The sequence below is a fragment of the Sphaeramia orbicularis genome, chromosome 20, assembly GCF_902148855.1.
Source record: "Sphaeramia orbicularis chromosome 20, fSphaOr1.1, whole genome shotgun sequence".
NCBI lineage: Eukaryota > Metazoa > Chordata > Actinopteri > Kurtiformes > Apogonidae > Sphaeramia > Sphaeramia orbicularis.
Genome location: NC_043976.1, coordinates 19,772,359 through 19,790,435, shown reverse-complemented (window position 1 = coordinate 19,790,435; position 18,077 = coordinate 19,772,359). Strand labels below are relative to the sequence as shown.

General features: G+C 38.5%; 1 protein-coding gene across 1 annotated transcript; it reads left to right on the top strand.

The window, feature by feature from the left end:
- The first annotated feature begins 233 nt into the window (after positions 1-233).
- On the top strand, positions 234-14,738 carry LOC115410923 (suppressor of tumorigenicity 14 protein homolog). The gene is made up of 19 exons (XM_030122754.1): positions 234-341; positions 906-1,113; positions 1,245-1,369; positions 3,101-3,168; positions 3,758-3,951; positions 4,148-4,243; positions 4,633-4,852; positions 5,014-5,156; positions 5,356-5,453; positions 5,588-5,697; positions 5,812-5,945; positions 7,601-7,705; positions 7,827-7,937; positions 8,024-8,137; positions 8,604-8,723; positions 11,402-11,585; positions 12,800-13,071; positions 13,162-13,298; positions 14,374-14,738. Exons 1-19 carry the CDS (start codon positions 270-272, stop codon positions 14,539-14,541), a joined length of 2,679 nt encoding a protein of 892 aa, XP_029978614.1. The 5' UTR covers positions 234-269; the 3' UTR covers positions 14,542-14,738.
- The last annotated feature ends 3,339 nt before the right edge of the window (positions 14,739-18,077 follow it).

Here is an 18,077-nt window from a genome sequence, read left to right as displayed (position 1 = left end):
AAGTTTGCCCACAATATCTGTCGCACGGATGGTTGTGCGGATTGTACGCTTTCATAGTGCTCTCATTGTCCCGCACTGCATTCTGGGCTCCGTTGACACCTGCCGCCCAGTGAACGGGAGGCGGTGAATGCCCGCCGCATCCGAGCCGCTCAGGTCGGATTTCTGCGCTTTTTTCAAAGGAAGCGACAGCGGGGGTTTCCTCTCTCCATCATTTCTATGCCTGAGGTATTGTTGCCTATCGCTTCTGTGGAGCTAAACGGGACAGTGCTATGAGGACTCTCCCCAAAAGCAAAACTTGCGAAGTGTACTGCGTCTTTGGGCATGGACACACCGCTGCACAGGTAAACCAGCACCGTCTGTTCACCGCGCGTAAAGACGGTGCCAAAGTCAAGATCGCGTAATGCAACTCCTTTTTCCTGTAGCCTGCCTATATCACAGCTTTAGTGTGTTTATTTACTTACGGGTCAGTTGTATATAATGTATCTGAGGACTGTATGATAAGCAGAACCTATCAAACTCAGTCAGCCGTGGTTCATGTTAATTGTATAATCCGTCTCTAGGGATATGTGGTCTGTTTCTCATGAATGTCCATGTCAGTGTGAGCCAGTTGATTGAGTGCTGACACCGCAGAGCCAGGCCGTGGGAAAGCAGACCCCTCCAGCCACGCTTTGTCTGCTCCCCTGGGGAATCCTGCCAGCCCCTTAAATGTTTTAGGAGATCTTTTCAGCGCAAAGATGTTCACCGTTGCTCTCAGTAAATCAGTGCCTGCTCAGCCATAAAACCTAAGTCTCATTGATCTGGACATATAAGGCTGTTTTATCTGGACTGCTCCTCTGCTGTGGTCTTATACAAACAACAATTAGGAGCAACTTGAGCACAGACATAAAAGCAGTATGATATCTGAGTCATGTTGTTGCCTCTGTCAGGATAAGGGGGAGTTAAAGGAGCCCACCCAGTCACTGAGCCCCCCCACGAAGCCTGAAGATCATGCAGAGCATAGACCGGAGGGGGGGGACACCCCAGTGTGTGTCTCCTGGAGGAGGTGGCTGTTAGGTCTCCTGCCTTTCTTTCCGTTCACTGTAGCCCTTGCACTGACATTCCACTTCTTAGCATGTAAGTACCATGTTATTTAATCGTGTTTGTTTGCACCGCTGCTTCTCCGGTCCTTAAAATGTGTTTTATTTGACTTGCACTCAGAGTCACACAAGTGCATTTGTCTCAAATCTCTACCTTCTCCTCCCCAGCTCCGCCCTCCTCAGTGTTCTTCCTTGGCGGCAGCGTGGAGTTCCCAAACCTGAGCTTCTCATCAGAGCTGGCCGACTCCACTTCCCCACAGTTCCGCCTGCAGGTTCAGGCTTTGAACCATTATGTAAGTGCAGAGCTGAACCTGTTCCTCACTACCCCATGAATGAGTCCTGCTTGACCTTCCTGCTCTGGACTAAAGACGATCTTGCAGCTGTAACTTTGATATGATTCACTACACCGCGCCGCCAGTGTCTTTTATGTTGCACTTTCAAAACACTGATGCCCTTTCTCTCCTTCCCATTCTCCTACACTGGTGTAGATCTTTGCATTCTTATTCATTTTCTTCTCTTCCGTTTTGTCCTCCTCTGTGTGTTTTTTCTGCACACTACTTTTCTCCCCACTGTCTCTCTTTCTGTCTCTCTCCGGTGGTGTTAAATGTAAAGCTGAAACAGGAGCTGGGCAGTGTGTGTGCAAGTCCTGAGACCCCCAGGGACAGGGCCCTTTCAGGGCTGAGGACAAGCTCGGCATTTGTGAGCCCAGCTAGACCCAGGCAGCAAGAGTGAGAGGAAGAGCAGGTCCTCAATAAAAACATTGTCTGTGTAGCTTTCACACAATCAGCCACTCTGTGCACTGTGCATTACAGAGAGCCCGAGAACCTCGGTTTGACGCAGGGGTTGAGAGGGAGAGACAGGGCAGTGGGACAGACTGTGAGGAGGGGTGGGCTCTGCATTCTTGGCAAGTTGTGGCAAACTGATAGGTGGAAATGGCTAAAATTCTGCACTGAGGTAGACTAATGTGTCTATGGTCAGCTACGAGTGTGAGTTAAGTGGTCATAGTATCTGTGCAGCCATCTGGTCATTAACAGAACAGGTGAACCCAAGGCCAGGAGCCCATACCACCCGAGGTCCTACCTGTACAAGGCCAGCAGGTAGACACACAATGGAGCTCTGTGCTGTTCAGAGTCAACATACACACATACAGAGTCTGACACACACACACACACACACACACACACACACTAGAACAATGCGTTTGTTGAACTCAGGCTGCACGTTGGACCAGGTGTGTTCATGTGTCGCTTACACAGGAATAGTGACCTCACTTGCACCGCTGTGATGTCACATCCCATGTTCACATAATTTACTCAACGAAAGTAATACCTCTAAGTAAAAGTATTAATACCACTTAGCATTAATACTTCAAGTTAGCATTGTGCATTCAAAGTCTTACATAAGTAAAGGTATGTGTTATTATCAATATGAACTTGAATAATAATCATAAGTACAGTAAAATGGTCAGTGTTTTACCATTAAATATGTGATGTTTTTGGTTTCATATTACTGCGGCATTAATTTGTTGGATTTTACTAGTGTAGGCTTAGGGTTGTGCTAATGTAGCTGCCTTATGTGTTTCTTAGTTGAAGAAATAGCAATGCATGAAATGTTATAGGATCGTTATATCCTTATAGAGTTGCTGACCTGTGGGGACCAAGTAAGTCTGTTTTTAGTTAACATTAAAAATGAGCCTGTTTTCAGCTTTATGACAATGCATCTTCCAGTGAATCCAACAGATTATGAATCCAAAGAAGTACAAACAACTTAACTGTATCACAAACATTCATAATATTTTGTATGGTTTTCACTGAGGAGGAGAAGGGGGATGACAAATTGGAAAATGAAATAAAAATAAAGCTAGTGCAGTAACAAGTCACCTCTGATATGCATTAGTTAAAACTTGCATACAATTGAAATGCACTTGTTTAAAAGTAGTTACATTCCACCACTGGTCGCACTTAGTGTAGTGTATACAATATGCACTCATACTGTTCTCTTTTTCCTTTATATTTGTAAAACAGTTCTCAGAACTCTATGAGTCCTCACCATGGACCTCATACTACCTGCGCTCAGGAATTACTGCCTTCAGGTATGTTGCACTAACACTAACCAACATATAAAATAAATTATTCATAGACTCCAAAAATCAAAATCTTACCAAGTGTATTTTTCTAATTTCTAGTCAAAATTTCTCATCACACTTAAAATAAGACATAATCACCTAAAGAGTAACTTTTCAGTGAGATTTAAGAACTTATTTTTAGACAATTGATCTTGAAAATCTTATTTCAAGAAATCTTACCAAGATAATTTTCACTTGTTCCATTGGCAGATTTATTTGCTTGAATTAAACAAAAAAATCTTGAATTAAGCAAAAAAAAAAAAAAATCTGCCAATGGAACAAGTGAAAATCATCTTGGTGAGATTTCTTGAAATAAGATTTTTAAGATCTGTTGTTTAAAAATAAGTTCTTATATCTCACTGAAAAGTTATTCTTTAGGTGATTATGTCTTATTTTAAGTGTGATTAGATATTTTGACCAGAAATGAGAAAAATACACTTGGTGAGATTTAGATTTTTGCAGTGTTTACAGAAGTATGACCTCAAAAAACAAGATGCTGAACTGTTTGTCGTCATCATCACAAGAATAGCAGCAATCTAAACCCTTTATGTGACAGTGAAGGAGTGGAAGGGCTCAATGTCTTCTACTGGAGTAAATTCTCTGCCCCGGACAATGTTGCCATGGCGATCCAGAGGTCCAGCCCAGAGAGGCTGCAGCGCAGGCTTCCTGGCATTAATAAGGTGCTGCGGGACAGCCGCAACGAGCAGCGCTACTACATGGAGCAGGATGATGACATGCTCCACCTGCTGGGTAGAGCTTCTCACTGATGAAATACACACACATAGCTTTTCTAAATGACGACCCTCTGAAGTTTATAACAAATCTATAATCTCTAACTCTAATTAAATTTAGAGATTAATACTCAGTCTCATTTTCCATGTTAATGTAGTGTGTACATAGTATTTACTGCATCTTGTGATTTCTGACGTATGTTAAATGTGTTTAGGTCTGGATCCTGATGACTTTGAAGTTGATGAAAAATCAGATAAATTTAAGAATCCAAACAGCATCCAGAGTGGGAAATGGCAGCTTGGCTTCCAGGGTGAGGAGAGCACACCATTCCTTGTGTTTTTACTTTTTAATGGACTTGCTGTACATCCCTTTCGTCAGCCTAAGGTGTGTTTTAAATGTGCTCCAGTATCAAACCTAATGTACTTAACTGCATCTGACCTTATCTTATAAATCCTAAAACTTCCCTTCATTGAAGAAACAGATGATCTTACCAGACTCAGTATGGAGCTTCTGATGCATGTCCTCTGACTCTGACTGATGTTAAAATAATTGCTGCTTTGATAGCATCCATGTGAACTCAGATGTTGTACAGGTGCCAGGTATAATAGAATATGACACATTAAAGAGCTGCACTTTTGACTTTATTCAGGATGTGTGCTGTAAATGTAATCTAATGTCCACATCATGTCCTGTGTCCAGCAATGTCCTTTGACCTCTATGCCAAATATGGGAACAACCGCACCCTGAGCCTTGTGAATCCCAAAAAGCCGTACTATCAGTGGCGTCTCCGTGTGCCATCGGGTCATGTGGTTCGGCTGGTTGTCCTCACACTTCAAGGCGCCACACCAGGAAGCTGCACCGCACACAAGCTATCAGCCTATGACTTCTTACTTCCTTTACAAAACAAGATTATCGCCAGGTAAAGATATTTTATTGAAATAAAGTAATTTGAGGGGAAATTGTCCTCCTTTTTAAATTAAATATTATCTTTAATTAGAAAATACATGCCAAAAGCTTAGAACTAGTCTTTTCCTGAGTTCCTGAAGAGGTATTATTAAATTTTTGATGCATATTTCTCAGGTGGTGTGGGCTCCCTATTTCTGGCTCGTCTCCTGTCATGAAGCTAACGTCATCTGGAAATGTAATGTTGGTGACCTTCTCCTTCAGCAGACAAAGAGACGGTGCAATCTTCAAAGCCTACTTCCAGGCCCTCCCAAAAACAGGTTTATTTGCCCTCATTAGCAGACAAAATCTCTGTCTGTGCAATATGTCAAACAAAGTCCGCTTGCCTTTGTTTGATAGTTTGGAGTCATGCTTTTGTGCAAGAATTAATTTCCAAGGAGTTGCATGTAACAGGAAGTTGACTTGATGTTATTGTTACTGTGCATTTTACATTATCTGTGTTACCATCTCACCCTGCAGGTTGTGGAGGGTCAATTTCCTCTTGGAACGGTTCAATTTCCTCTCCGTATTATCCTTCCTACTACCCTCCAAATATAGACTGCACCTGGACAATACGGGTGAGCCACATGCGTATGTACATATTCTTGTGAGCGTGTATCTGAGACATTAGAAACAAGAAAGAGAACAAATAGTAAGAAAAAATAGAGTGAATCATCATTTATAGTCACTTTTTTTTTTGTTACTTTATCAGACACCAATGCCAGGATACTTGATCTCTGTAACGATGGTGAAGTTTGACATCCAGGAGTCTCCATCATCAGATGGCTGTGAGAAAGACTGGCTGGACGTCGGAGGAGTGAAGTGAGTAATAAGTCTGGTTTGGTCAGAAAAAGAAAATGCATAGCGCTCTCTGCTGTTGAAATAAAATAAGCCTCTGTCCTTTAAATTCTTTCCTGTGTTTTCCTTTGTGTGTAGACTGTGCAACCCAGTATCAGACAGCAGCAAAAAGCGGGTGTTCTCCTCTCCTCTGTCGATTCACTTCCACTCTGATGAGTCTCTCACTAATAAGGGCTTCTACTTGATCTACAGAGCCTTCTCTCCTGAGAGCAGTAAGTACAAGCCACAGCTTGTGTCATTCAGACTCAGCTTTATTTTCATTTGATCAGTGGTACAGGATAGAATAAGATATAATTACTCAGGTTTTGTAGCATAAGAAAGATATAATAATAGAGTTATAAACTATAAAATAGAATATATAAAAGGTAAATAGGGTAGAATCAAAATGACCATAAAACATGCAAAAAAATAAAAAAGTACAAATATGTACAAAATTACATAGTGTGGAGCAACAGTAGAGTTAACCCATAAAGACCCAGTGCTACTTTTGTGGCAGTTCGCAAACAAATTTTTCTCTATATTTACACTTTCTTAAGGGATTTATCACCATTTATTGTAATACTATCCTCTTCATTTTGCATTTCTTCAATAAAAATCTGGTATTTTTCTACATTTAATTCACTGATCATGTAGATGTTCATTAAAGCTTAGAGTAAATTCAAAGGTCATAATATCAAAAACAGCTAGAAAACTGAAGAAAAAGTGACTTTTTCAGCAAAATATATCATTAACTGAACATAAAACAAGTGTCTCCATCCACTGTCATTGATCCAACTCCATGGGTTTTACTGGTAAATCAATATTGTAGAAGATGACAGTGTTTCCATATTCATTATGGAGCCTCTGAACATCCAAATGGGTCATATCTGATGACTATGAAAAGATGACAAACTGCATTTTAAACCAATTATTTACATGTATTGATAAGATTAATGGATCAACGGGTATTAATCAGTTTAGATCAGTAGATGGTTTTGGTTGAAAATGGGTGTTTGGGTCTTTATGGGTTAAAGTGATGGTGCATGTGGCAGCAGGATGAGCAGCAGCAGCAATGAAATAAAATGACAGTAGTGACTTTAGCACTACTGGCATTACTGGCCCACAGATCCACTTTTATATCACTTAGAGACATGATTCTCAACTGATGAGTTGTGGACTCATTCTGAACAGTTCAAAGAATATATTGGTTAAATATAATATTGACATTTGCTTGTGGGGTGAAAAGCTCAGTTCACATTATAATTTATAGGTGAGTACAAAGCAGTAATGTGATCCCAGTATGGATTTATGTTCAGTGCTTATGAAAATAAACTGAAACTGCAGTTTGTCACATGTACAATACTGTCCAAAAGTCTTGGGCCACATGTAACTTTGTTGGTTTTGCAGGGTTGAAATCAGCCTACATATTTATTTCTCATTCTCATTTCTTCAGACACAACAAGAAAATACAGGAAATATGTGCACAGCTTTAAAAGACACACAACAAATGAACTAAATGAGTTCTAAAGGTTAAAGTCACTATGTAGTGTGACCCCTGTGCCCATGACAAGAAGCAGCACAAACAGTTTTAAACATCGGAATCAGAATACTTTATTAATCCCAGGGGAAATTATTGAATGCTTTATTAACATCTGTGTGTGTGTGTTATAAACGCTTAATACTAGGCATAATTCATATGTGTGGTCATTAACTTCACTAAACCAGAAAACCAAATTGGCCCAGGACTTTGCACAGTACTGTAGATCTACACAGGACATAGGAGAATGTGACCGTCGGAGCAAAAACAAACAACAAAAAAACCAAGACTGACACTGTAAATGTGTTGCTTGGTTAGAATTCCATGAGTTTCTTATCTGTCTCTGTCCAGCATGTCCTCGCCAGTTTCGCTGTGGAGATGGACGTTGCATCCCTCTAAGGAAAGTGTGTGATGGAATAAAGGACTGCTCAGATGGGCGGGATGAGTCGAAATGCTGTAAGTGTGATGTGAGTTATTTTCCTGTAGGTTTAAAATAGTCAATGTTTTCTCTAACTCGGGTTTGTGTGTGCTCGTGTGTTTCTATGTGCATGTTTGCACATATGTGTAAAACATGTAGCATCCTGCAGGCCAGGGGAAGTGCTGTGTGGAAACGGCCAGTGTAAGCCTCAAAGCAGTCAGTGTGTGAGTCAGAGCGCCTGCGCAGACAGCAGTGAAGAGGGCACATGTGGTGAGGTCACACACTGGAGCATATGCATGTGCTATTGGCTCTTTTAACGATGGTTCATGAATGCGTGGCTTCATTCTGTGTGACAGCAGGTAAATGCTACCACGTGTGTCCCAACAAGGTGTGTTTGCCAAAGGTCTCAGTGTGTGACGGTGTGATCGACTGCAAAGATCGTAGTGATGAACTCAACTGTACCAGAGCATGTGAGTATTCATGGTGTTGGACAGCACTGATATGCCTGAACAAAGTGTGTTTAACCAGTTTAACAATATGGTTAAACACAAGAACAGTTTTTTCCTCCAAGCATCACACTGATGAACAATTAAACCTGCAATATTACAATAATTCATACACCTCATGTACAACCTCAACTTGTTGACTGCTTTTCTTTCTCCTTGCACATTTTTTCCATTGTACATTTTTTATTGCACTACTTAACTTACATGTTTATACACCTTTTAGTACAAAAGCTTTGTACTCATTTAAACTATTTTTTAGTTGTGTTTTTTAGTGCTTGTTTACTATGTTGTACAGAGAATGTAGTTTTTACCAAAAAAATTGAGTAAAATTCCTCGTATTCTTCTGAAGATACTTGACGAGTTAAAGTGATTCTGATAAATGTTTTTAAACCCTCTTATTTTTACATACTGTATGTCTTCCTCTTTTTAGATCAGAAAGGCTGCTCCTTAAACTCCTACAAATGTTCTAATGGAAAGTGTGTGAACAAGATGAACCCTGAGTGTGATGGAGTCAAAGACTGTCCTGATGGCTCTGATGAACTACGCTGTGGTGGGTTTTTAAATGGCTGATGCTAATGTCAGTTATTTAGAAAGGATGGTTTCTGATTGCAGTTTATATTATCCCAATATCAAGTCCATGTTGTGTTGCATTTGATAAAATCACCTCAACTTTACCTACAGAGGCTGTAAAAATGTTCCCTCATTAGAGCCAGTGTTTGCTTTTTCTGTTCAATCAATCAATCAATCAATCAATCAGTGTATTACAAAATTATCACAAACAGTTATTAAAATCAACAATTCATTAACAAATACATTTTGTAATGGGACACCCCAGAAGCAGTCCTCAGCTTATAAATGGGGACCCTTAAACATGTAATAAGAGACATAATTTACATTATAATCTGTTCTGGGTGTTTTGGTCATGGGGATACTAAACTGATCCAAACATAGCACATGATGGTAATGTACTTTAGTATTGGATTTCACCCACCCTAAGTAGAAGAAATCAGTGGTTAGAAACATGGCAGAGTCCTACCCTCTGTAGACATAAACAGCTCCTTCTAATGTAATGAAAACTCAGCAAATTATATTTTCAGGCAAATATGCAACACAATTCTGAATGTAATATTTCATTTCTGTAATTATATCCTACTGTGTTACTTTTAATTTTACACACTGGACCTTTAATAATAGTAGCAAAAAGGAAAGAACAAAATGAATGAAATTAATGGGCATTTATTTAACTCTTTTACATCTACCGTGTCTTTATTCAAGTGTTCTGCATGGCTCTTATTTTTAATAATTTAATGGAAAAACAAGACTACCTGCTACAGTGTATAGATATAGATATACAGTTGTACTCATAAGTTTACATACCCTGACAAAATGTGCATGGGACGGTCTTGGATGTTTCAACATGACAATGACCCAAAACACAAGACCAAGTTGACCTGTCACTGGCTACAGCAGAAAAAAAGTGAAGGTGAAGGCGCGGTCATCTCAGTCTCCTGACCACAATGTCATTGAACCACTTTGGGGGGGTCTCAAACATGCAGTTGATGCAAGAAAACCCAAAATCTTAAAAGAACTCAAGGTGTTTTGCCAAGAAGAATGGGCAGCTTTACCATCTGAGAAAATAAAGTGCCTCATCCACAACTACCACAAAATAATGATAATGGATTAGACTTATATAGCGCTTTTCTATGAACGCATACTCAAAACATGTACAGAGGATCCATTATTCATTCACTCTCACATTCTCCCTCTGGTGGTGGTAAATTACACTGAACAAAAATATAAACGCACCACTTTTGTTTTTGCTCCCATTTTTCATGAGCTGAACTCAAAGATCTAAAACTTTTTCTGTGTACACACAAGGTTTATTTCTCTCAAATATTGTTCACAAATCTGTCTAAATTTGTGTTAGTGAACACTTCTTCTTTGCTGAGATAATCCATCCACCTCACAGGTGTGGCATATCAAGATGCTGATTAGACAGCATGATTTTTGCACAGGTGTGCCTTAGGCTGGCCACAATAAAAGGCCACTCCAAAATGTGCAGTTTTATCACACAGCACAATACCACAGATGTCACAAGTTTTGAGGGAATATGCAATTGGCATGCTGACTTCAGGAATTTCCACCAGAGCTTTTGCCTGTGAATTGAATGTTCATTTCTCTACCATAAGCCATCTCCAAAGCTGTTTCAGAGAATTCATGAAGAAGACTGTGCGAGGAAAATGGTGGTCACACCAAATACTGACTGGTTTTCTGACCCCCCTGGACCACCCAATACAGTAAAACTGCACATTTTAGAGTGGCCTTTTATTGTGGCCAGCCTAAGTCACACCTGTGCAATAATCATGCTGTCTAATCAGCATCTTGATATGCCACACCTGTGAGGTGGATGGATTATCTCAGCAAAGGACAAAGGAGAAGAGCTCACTAACACAGATTTAGACAAATTTATGAACAATATTTGAGAGAAATAGGCCTTTTGTGTACATAGAAAAAGTTTTAGATCTTTGAGTTCAGCTCATGAAAAATGGGAGTAAAAACAAAAGTGGTGCGTTTATATTTTTGTTCAGTGTACATCTGTAGCCACAGCTGCCCTGGGGCAGACTGACCGAAGTGTGGCTGCCAATCTGCGCCTACAGCCCCTCCGACCACCACCAAACATTCATACACCAGTGTGAGTAGCAGCACTGGAGGCAAGGAGGGTGAAGTGTCTTGCCCAAGGACACAACAGCATGTGGACAGAGCAGGATTTGAACCACCAACCCTTCAGTTATTGGACAACCCGCTCTACCATCTGAGCCATGACCGTCCCGAAAGACTTAAAGCTGTCATTGATGTTAAAGGGGCCAGTACAGAGGATTAAGAACTAGGGTATGGACACTTTAGATCAGGGTCATTTGGATAGTTTCTGTTGTTAGTATGATTTAAAAAGAGCAAATGTATTTTTTGATAATAAATGTTGTCACCCAACCACTAGCCATGATTGAAAAGAAAGTTTTTTATTATCACCCATATTCTCTGAAAAATGGCCAAAGAATCATAAATTCTGCTAGGGTATGTAAACTTATGAGCACAATTATATGTGGAACCCAATGTCATGAAATAATCAAATGGCATTATTGTCTCCATTTATTGGTCTCCATCTAGTACTAATTCAGCATCAACAAGCAAATAAAAGTTTTCTAATGTTCCTCATCTGTCTTCATCCAGGCTGTGGTACCAGGCCCAGGAAGCGTACTAAAATAGTGGGTGGGTCTGATGCTGGTACCGGCTCTTGGCCTTGGCAGGTCAGTCTACAGATGGATCGTTACGGTCATGTATGTGGAGCCACACTGGTCGCCAGCCGCTGGCTCATTTCTGCCGCTCACTGCTTTCAGGACTCAGACGCCATCAAGTAAGTAAGACACCTGAAGGCAAACCATTACAGTTATAGTGTATATATGTTCACGCATGTTGTGTCTACAGGTACATACATTGTCAGTGACATTTACAACAGCAGGAGCAGGATTTCATGCATCATAAAGAGCCCCACTCACCCCGCACACAGCCTGTTTGTCTACTAGGAGTGTAAGAAAATATCGGTTCTGCAATATATTGCGATATTTCATTTCATAATACTGTATTGATATTAATAAGTACTGTATCGATATTTTTTGGTATTATTCAAATGCAGGTATGGCAGAGGTTCATTTTCGTTTTTTGGTTTTCTTGATTGTTTGTATTTTCTTAATTATTATTTTACACTGTTTTATTAAATAATAGTTATTTGAATCATCCTAAAATCACTTTTTACTGTCTGAGAGGCAGATGTTAGTTCTTTTGTTGGGACTGAACTAAAATAATGTTCTGATGTTAGTTCTGAACTAATAGAATATGAATATTTGAACAGGATCTTAAACTGTAATGTCTGTAAAACATAATTTCAGTTTGAACACAGGAACATTTTGTGATATAGCATTAGATCCTGTTGTGATCACATAAAAATGTGTTTAGTATTTGTGCAGATTTCGGATTTAATTCAGTTCTTCCAGGAAATAATCATTTTTTAAAAAGAAACAAAAAATTGCCTTTTTTTAACAGTATCATGATATATTGTGATATATTGTATCGTGATCCTAGTATTGTGATTTGTATCGTATCGCCAGATTCGTGCCAATACACAGCCCTATTGTCTACTTTCCATCAAGCAGGTGATTCTGCAGCATCAGAGCTAGAACCACCAGACTCAGAAACAGCTGCTACCCAGATGCAATAAGACTATATAACTCAAACCACAGCTAAACAATAACCCACTCTGGTGCAGCTCATTATGTGCAAATACAATAACACTGCAACATTCAGCTATGCAATCTACTACCACTACAACATAAAGTGCAATTACTGTAAAATAACAAACAATAATCTGCTTTCATTCAGTCTTTTCTTCTTCAGTCATCTCTTCTATGTTGATTTATTTTTTATTATTATCTGCGCTTTGCTGTGTTTTATTCTATTTTCTCTATTTTTAAATGTGTGTTTTTAAATGTTCATTTACTATCAGTCCTGTGGATTGCAATTTTGTTCATCATACCACTGTTGAATGACAATAAAGAATCTTAAATCTTGAAGGTACTCAGATGCTCGTGCATGGCGGGCGTACATGGGAATGCGCATGATGACCACAGGCAACAATGGAGCTGCGAGCAGACCTATTCGCCGGATCCTCCTCCACCCACAGTATGACCAGTTCACCTCAGACTATGACATCGCCCTCCTGGAACTCAGCGCTCCCGTCTTCTTCAATGAGTTAGTGCAGCCCGTGTGCATCCCCGCCCCCTCACACACCTTCACCACGGGAACCAACTGCTACGTCACGGGCTGGGGGGTGTTAATGGAGGACGGTAAGAACTCACAGGGACAAGACATTTTGTTTGGATGTTTTTGACATTTGGAAAGTAAGTTGGATATGAGTGGTTGTGTTTCAATTGTAGGAGAACTGGCTTCTCGTTTGCAAGAGGCTCCTGTTAAGATTATAAACCGGAACATGTGCAACAAGCTGTATGATGATGCTGTCACTCCCAGGATGCTTTGTGCTGGGAACCTGCTGGGAGGGGTAGATGCCTGTCAGGTGAGTCTGTCCATCGGAATTATAGAAGATTGTAAAAGTTGTACATTTTCATTATTTCCTCATTTTTGTTCCATTTTAATTTGTTTTTTAAAGCATTTGCTACCTTAGATCTTTTTTTCATTTCACTTTCTATTAGCCCATAAAGACCCAAACAACCACTGGTGACCAAAGTATCTACTGATCTAAAATGTTTAATACCTGTTGATCCACTAATCCTATCAATACATGTAAATAATTGTTGTAAAATACAGTTTGTTGTCTTTTCATGGTCATCAGATATGACCCATTTGGACGTTCAGAGGCTCCGTAATGAACATGGAAACACTGTCATCTTCTACAACATTGATTCACCAGTAAAACCCATGGAGTTGGGTCAATGACAGTGGATGGAAATGCTTGTTTTTACATTCAGTTATTGATATCTACCTGAAAAAGTCACTTTTTCTTCAGTTTTCTTTGTTTTTGATATAATAACCCTCAACTTTAATCCAAGCTTTTATGAACATCTACATGATCAGTGAATTAAATATAGGGAAATACATGATTTTCACTGAAAAAACGCAAAATATAGAGGATAATATTACAGTAAATGATGATAAATCACTTAGGAAAGGTTAAATATATAGAGAAAAATTAATTTGGGAACTGACACAACAGTAGCACTCAGTCTTTATGGGTTAGAGTCAGCATTAACTTCACTATTTTTTTTTCATGTGATTTTTCATATAATAAGGGATTCATAAAAATCAGAAATGCTGTGTAATAGACAAAATAATCCCAAACCCGGTACTTTTTCTTGACAACACAGATGTGTGATGTGCCTACCATTTGCTGTTGTAATTTTTTTGCAGTTCTGATATATTATAGTTTTGTTATAAACTGTACAATGATATTTATGTATTTTTTGTTACAAATTGTCTCATTTTTTGATGTAAACAGAATTTAATTAGGGTTAGATATTTTTAAATTTCCAAAAATTCATCCTCAAAGTACAACAGACCACATTGATCATATTCAGTCTTAATGACTGTCTTTCTCTGTTTTATTTTGTATGTGATCGTGTCGGTTTCCTCAGGGCGACTCTGGAGGTCCGTTGGTGTGTCTGGAGCGAGGTAAGCGGTGGTTCTTGGCGGGGATTGTGAGCTGGGGTGAAGGCTGTGCGAGGCAGAACCGCCCTGGTGTTTACACACAGGTGGTCAAGTTCACCGACTGGATCCATCAGCAGACGAAAGGACAGGTGTGAACCGACAGAACCAAAAAAACAGGACTAAGATTTAAGACCTGGAGTCCATTTTGAGTTTTTTGGGAGTGTTTCCGTGGCGACAAGAAGGGTGTCAATGTAGCCCCAACTTCTCCACAGCCTCCACTATCTTAGACCCAATCCCAAAATACAGACACTGCTTTTTAATTATTTTATTTTAAAGGTCCAGTGTGGAAGATTTAGGGGCATTTGGGGGGATTAAATTACATGAAATTAATATAATATTCATGGTTGTGTTTCAATTATTGTATAAACAGGAAAATTAGACCAGGTCCTGTTTTCTGTCTTTATTACTTTTTGCCCTGTCTACACTAATATGGATCTTTTTTTCTAAACAGGTATTTTCTTCCTCTTTTTTAAAAAAAATTCTATCCACACAAACTTCCTTTTAGAAAATATCTCCACATTCCAATGCAAACATGACTACAAACCAGTACAAACACTACTGGACTTAAAACTGTAGATAATATTAGACATAAAAGGCACATAGGTTTCAATCTGTCATGAAGGTGAACAACAACGACTAGTAAAGTTATAAACTTAAGTTACATTAAGTGTTGGTTCAGGATGTCAAAGTGTATTCTTTACATTATGTGGATTTGGTCCAGTCTGTCTCCCAAAGGTGTCTGTGCTGACTTCAATCTACGACAGGTCATACTCTGATTTATACACCTGGATTTGATGTTTCATGTGCAGCGTCGTTACACAAAGCGACAATACATGAGAAAAATGGGGTGTGACGCTATTGTTTTCCAGTCTCTCCATTTTCTGTGTCCACATGGATTCACACAAAGAGTTTTAAAACATGTTCACATTGTAAAAAAAAAAAAAGAAAGAAAGTAACTTTGTTTGGTTTTGTGAAATATGCTTTTTTGTCACACCTTTTCTGTGCAAACAGGCCGAAATGAAGAGAAAAATATCAATTATGCAACGTATCAGTATTAGTGTGGGTAGGGCATTAAATTAGGTGGTTATATCGACAGAAGGAGAGGGTTTCCTTTCACAGAATCTACGATGTTGCACTTCAAGCTGTAGTTTTATGTTGGCATCCAGCGCTAAAATACACTGCTATCATCTGTTATGTGTGGACTAGATCTATAATCCCCTTCACTAAAAATCTCAGAACTGACAAAACAAACACTTGCTCTAAAAGGTTTTATGTTTTTTACAGCTACCACAGGGGTGAGGGGGTATTGAATTCACTGCAATCTGCCTTTTCACCACTAGATGTCACTAAATATTACACACTGAACCTTTACGACTCCCTCTAACACACAACAGGTGACTGTGACTCTAACCAGCCAAATGGTGTAGTTTAATGTTTTCATTGTCTTCACACATCTGGATGGACCTCTGGGTAAATTTCATTCCGCTTATTCTGTTTATGTTCCACTCATTTATACAAAAACTTCTTCCCCCTGATTGGAGCTGACATTTTGTCTCATGTCAAGTTTTTATTTTATATTCGGAGTTTATCAGTGGCATTTAATAAAAAATACTGTTTATCATATATGAATATTTATAAATGTACATGGTTTAACTGTCATCAGGTATATTATCAGGTGTTATATTTTATTATGTTAATGAATAAGTTTGATTGGAAGGTGATTACTTCTTAAAATACTATTACACCACAAAAATTTGATTCATCTTTATTGTTTTTAATATTACTTATGCATGACCAGTGTACATTCTGTTCTTATAATATTATTATGTGAAACATGTTCTAAGCTGCAGCTCTAATATATTAATCATAAATGTTATCAACAACAGAAACTTTTTGCTTTCCAAGAGAAACACACTTTAAATGGAGTGGAGAAAATTTTGGCACAAACATGTAGCACAACAGATGTTAGCACAGTTTGCATCGAAACAGGCCCGTCCCAAACACCAGTTGAGTAACAAACCTGTTCAGAACAGACTTGAGGTTAACCAAAGAAAAGCCACTAAACACTTTTTCCTGTGATTGTAAATGTAGCCAAATTCACCCTGTTCTCCCAGAGTTTCTTTTTGTTGATAAGTTTACTTTTCCACTTTTTGACAGTCCTACCAGTGCATATTTTTGATTAAAACAATAAGAACAATGTCAGCATGAAAAAGAGACAGAGTTCCTCCCACACGTGTAACATCTCTGATTTTGTCCTCATCTACATTTGTCCATGTACTGTATATGTGCGACTTTGTGTTTTTGTACTGTATGTGAATGGATTTGTATTTGTATATCATGAGTTTATGAGTCATAGCAACACATTAAATACATCTGTAATTGTACTGGACTGAATACTTTATCAGTATGTGGTGAAGTTATCATTTTTAAATTACTCTGATGATTTTATTCATCTCTTTGTACTTTATACACAGTGGAATATTATCATTTTCACCCATAAAGACCCAAACAGCCACCTGTGACCAAAATCATCTACAGGTCTTAAGTGTTTAATTTCCTGCTGATCCACTAATCCTATCAATCCATGTAAATAATTGGTGTAAAATACAGTTTATCATCTTTACATGGTCATCAGATATGACCCATTTGGACGTTCAGGGGCTCCATAGTTACAGTGGAAACACTGTCATCTTCTGCAACATTAATTCACCAGTAAAACCCATGGAGTTGGATTAATCACAGTGGATGGAGACACTAGGTTTATGTTCAGTTAAGGATATATTTACTGAAAAAAGTCGCTTTTTCTTCAGTTTTCTCTGTTTTTGATATAATAACCCTCAACTTGAATCTGAGGTTTAATGTAAATCTACATGATCAGTAAATTAAATAATGGAAAATACCTGATTTTGACTGGGGGAAAAAAAGCAAAATACAAAGGATAGTATTATAATAAATGATGATAAATCACTTAAGACAGGTTAAATATAAAGAAAGATTCATTTGGGAACAGACACAAAAGTAGTACTGGGTCTTTATGGGTTAAGATCAAAAACGCTTGTAGATGCTGCATAAGGAAGACACTAAGGAGAAAAGTCTTTAATATTTACATGCAGTTGGCAGCAGTAACTGTAAAATTACTGAGTGGATAGATTACTGTTTTTAATCTTTTGCAGCCCCTTCTCTTCTGCTCTGACCTCCTTCAGCTCGTGTCACCACCTAGTGGCCAGTCTGGACCATTACTTCCTTTATGACAGGAAGGAAAGGTGCACCTTACAACCAAATGTGTAATCACTGAAGTTTTGCATTTTGTTTAATTCTGTTTTAATGTTTATTATTTAACACCAGTATCCCCTTAGTAACTTAAAATTTAATTTATGCGCATGTTTTTAAAGATACATCTTTTTAATTTTATTGGTGTATAAATTTATTTTTTGATTATATTCATTAATGTTACCATGGTACTAATACTCTTTAATTCAGTCTTACTCTGATCCCCTGTTGGAAAACATGTTACTTTTGACCTGTATTTTCTATTGTAGTTAAAGAAATGTGAGGTGTAAACTTCATATTGACCTCTTAAGTTTTTTTCTCTGCTAAATTTTGCAAAACATCATGTGGACATCACAGAGCC

Excerpts from the sequence above, each read along its gene's own strand:
- LOC115410923 (XM_030122754.1), top strand. The coding sequence starts at position 270 with ATGAGGACTCTCCCCAAAAGCAAAACTTGCGAAGTGTACTGCGTCTTT. Across the intron at positions 5,454-5,587 it reads ACTGCACCTGGACAATACGG|ACACCAATGCCAGGATACTT; the intron begins GTGAGCCACATG and ends TTACTTTATCAG. Across the intron at positions 5,946-7,600 it reads AGCCTTCTCTCCTGAGAGCA|CATGTCCTCGCCAGTTTCGC; the intron begins GTAAGTACAAGC and ends GTCTCTGTCCAG.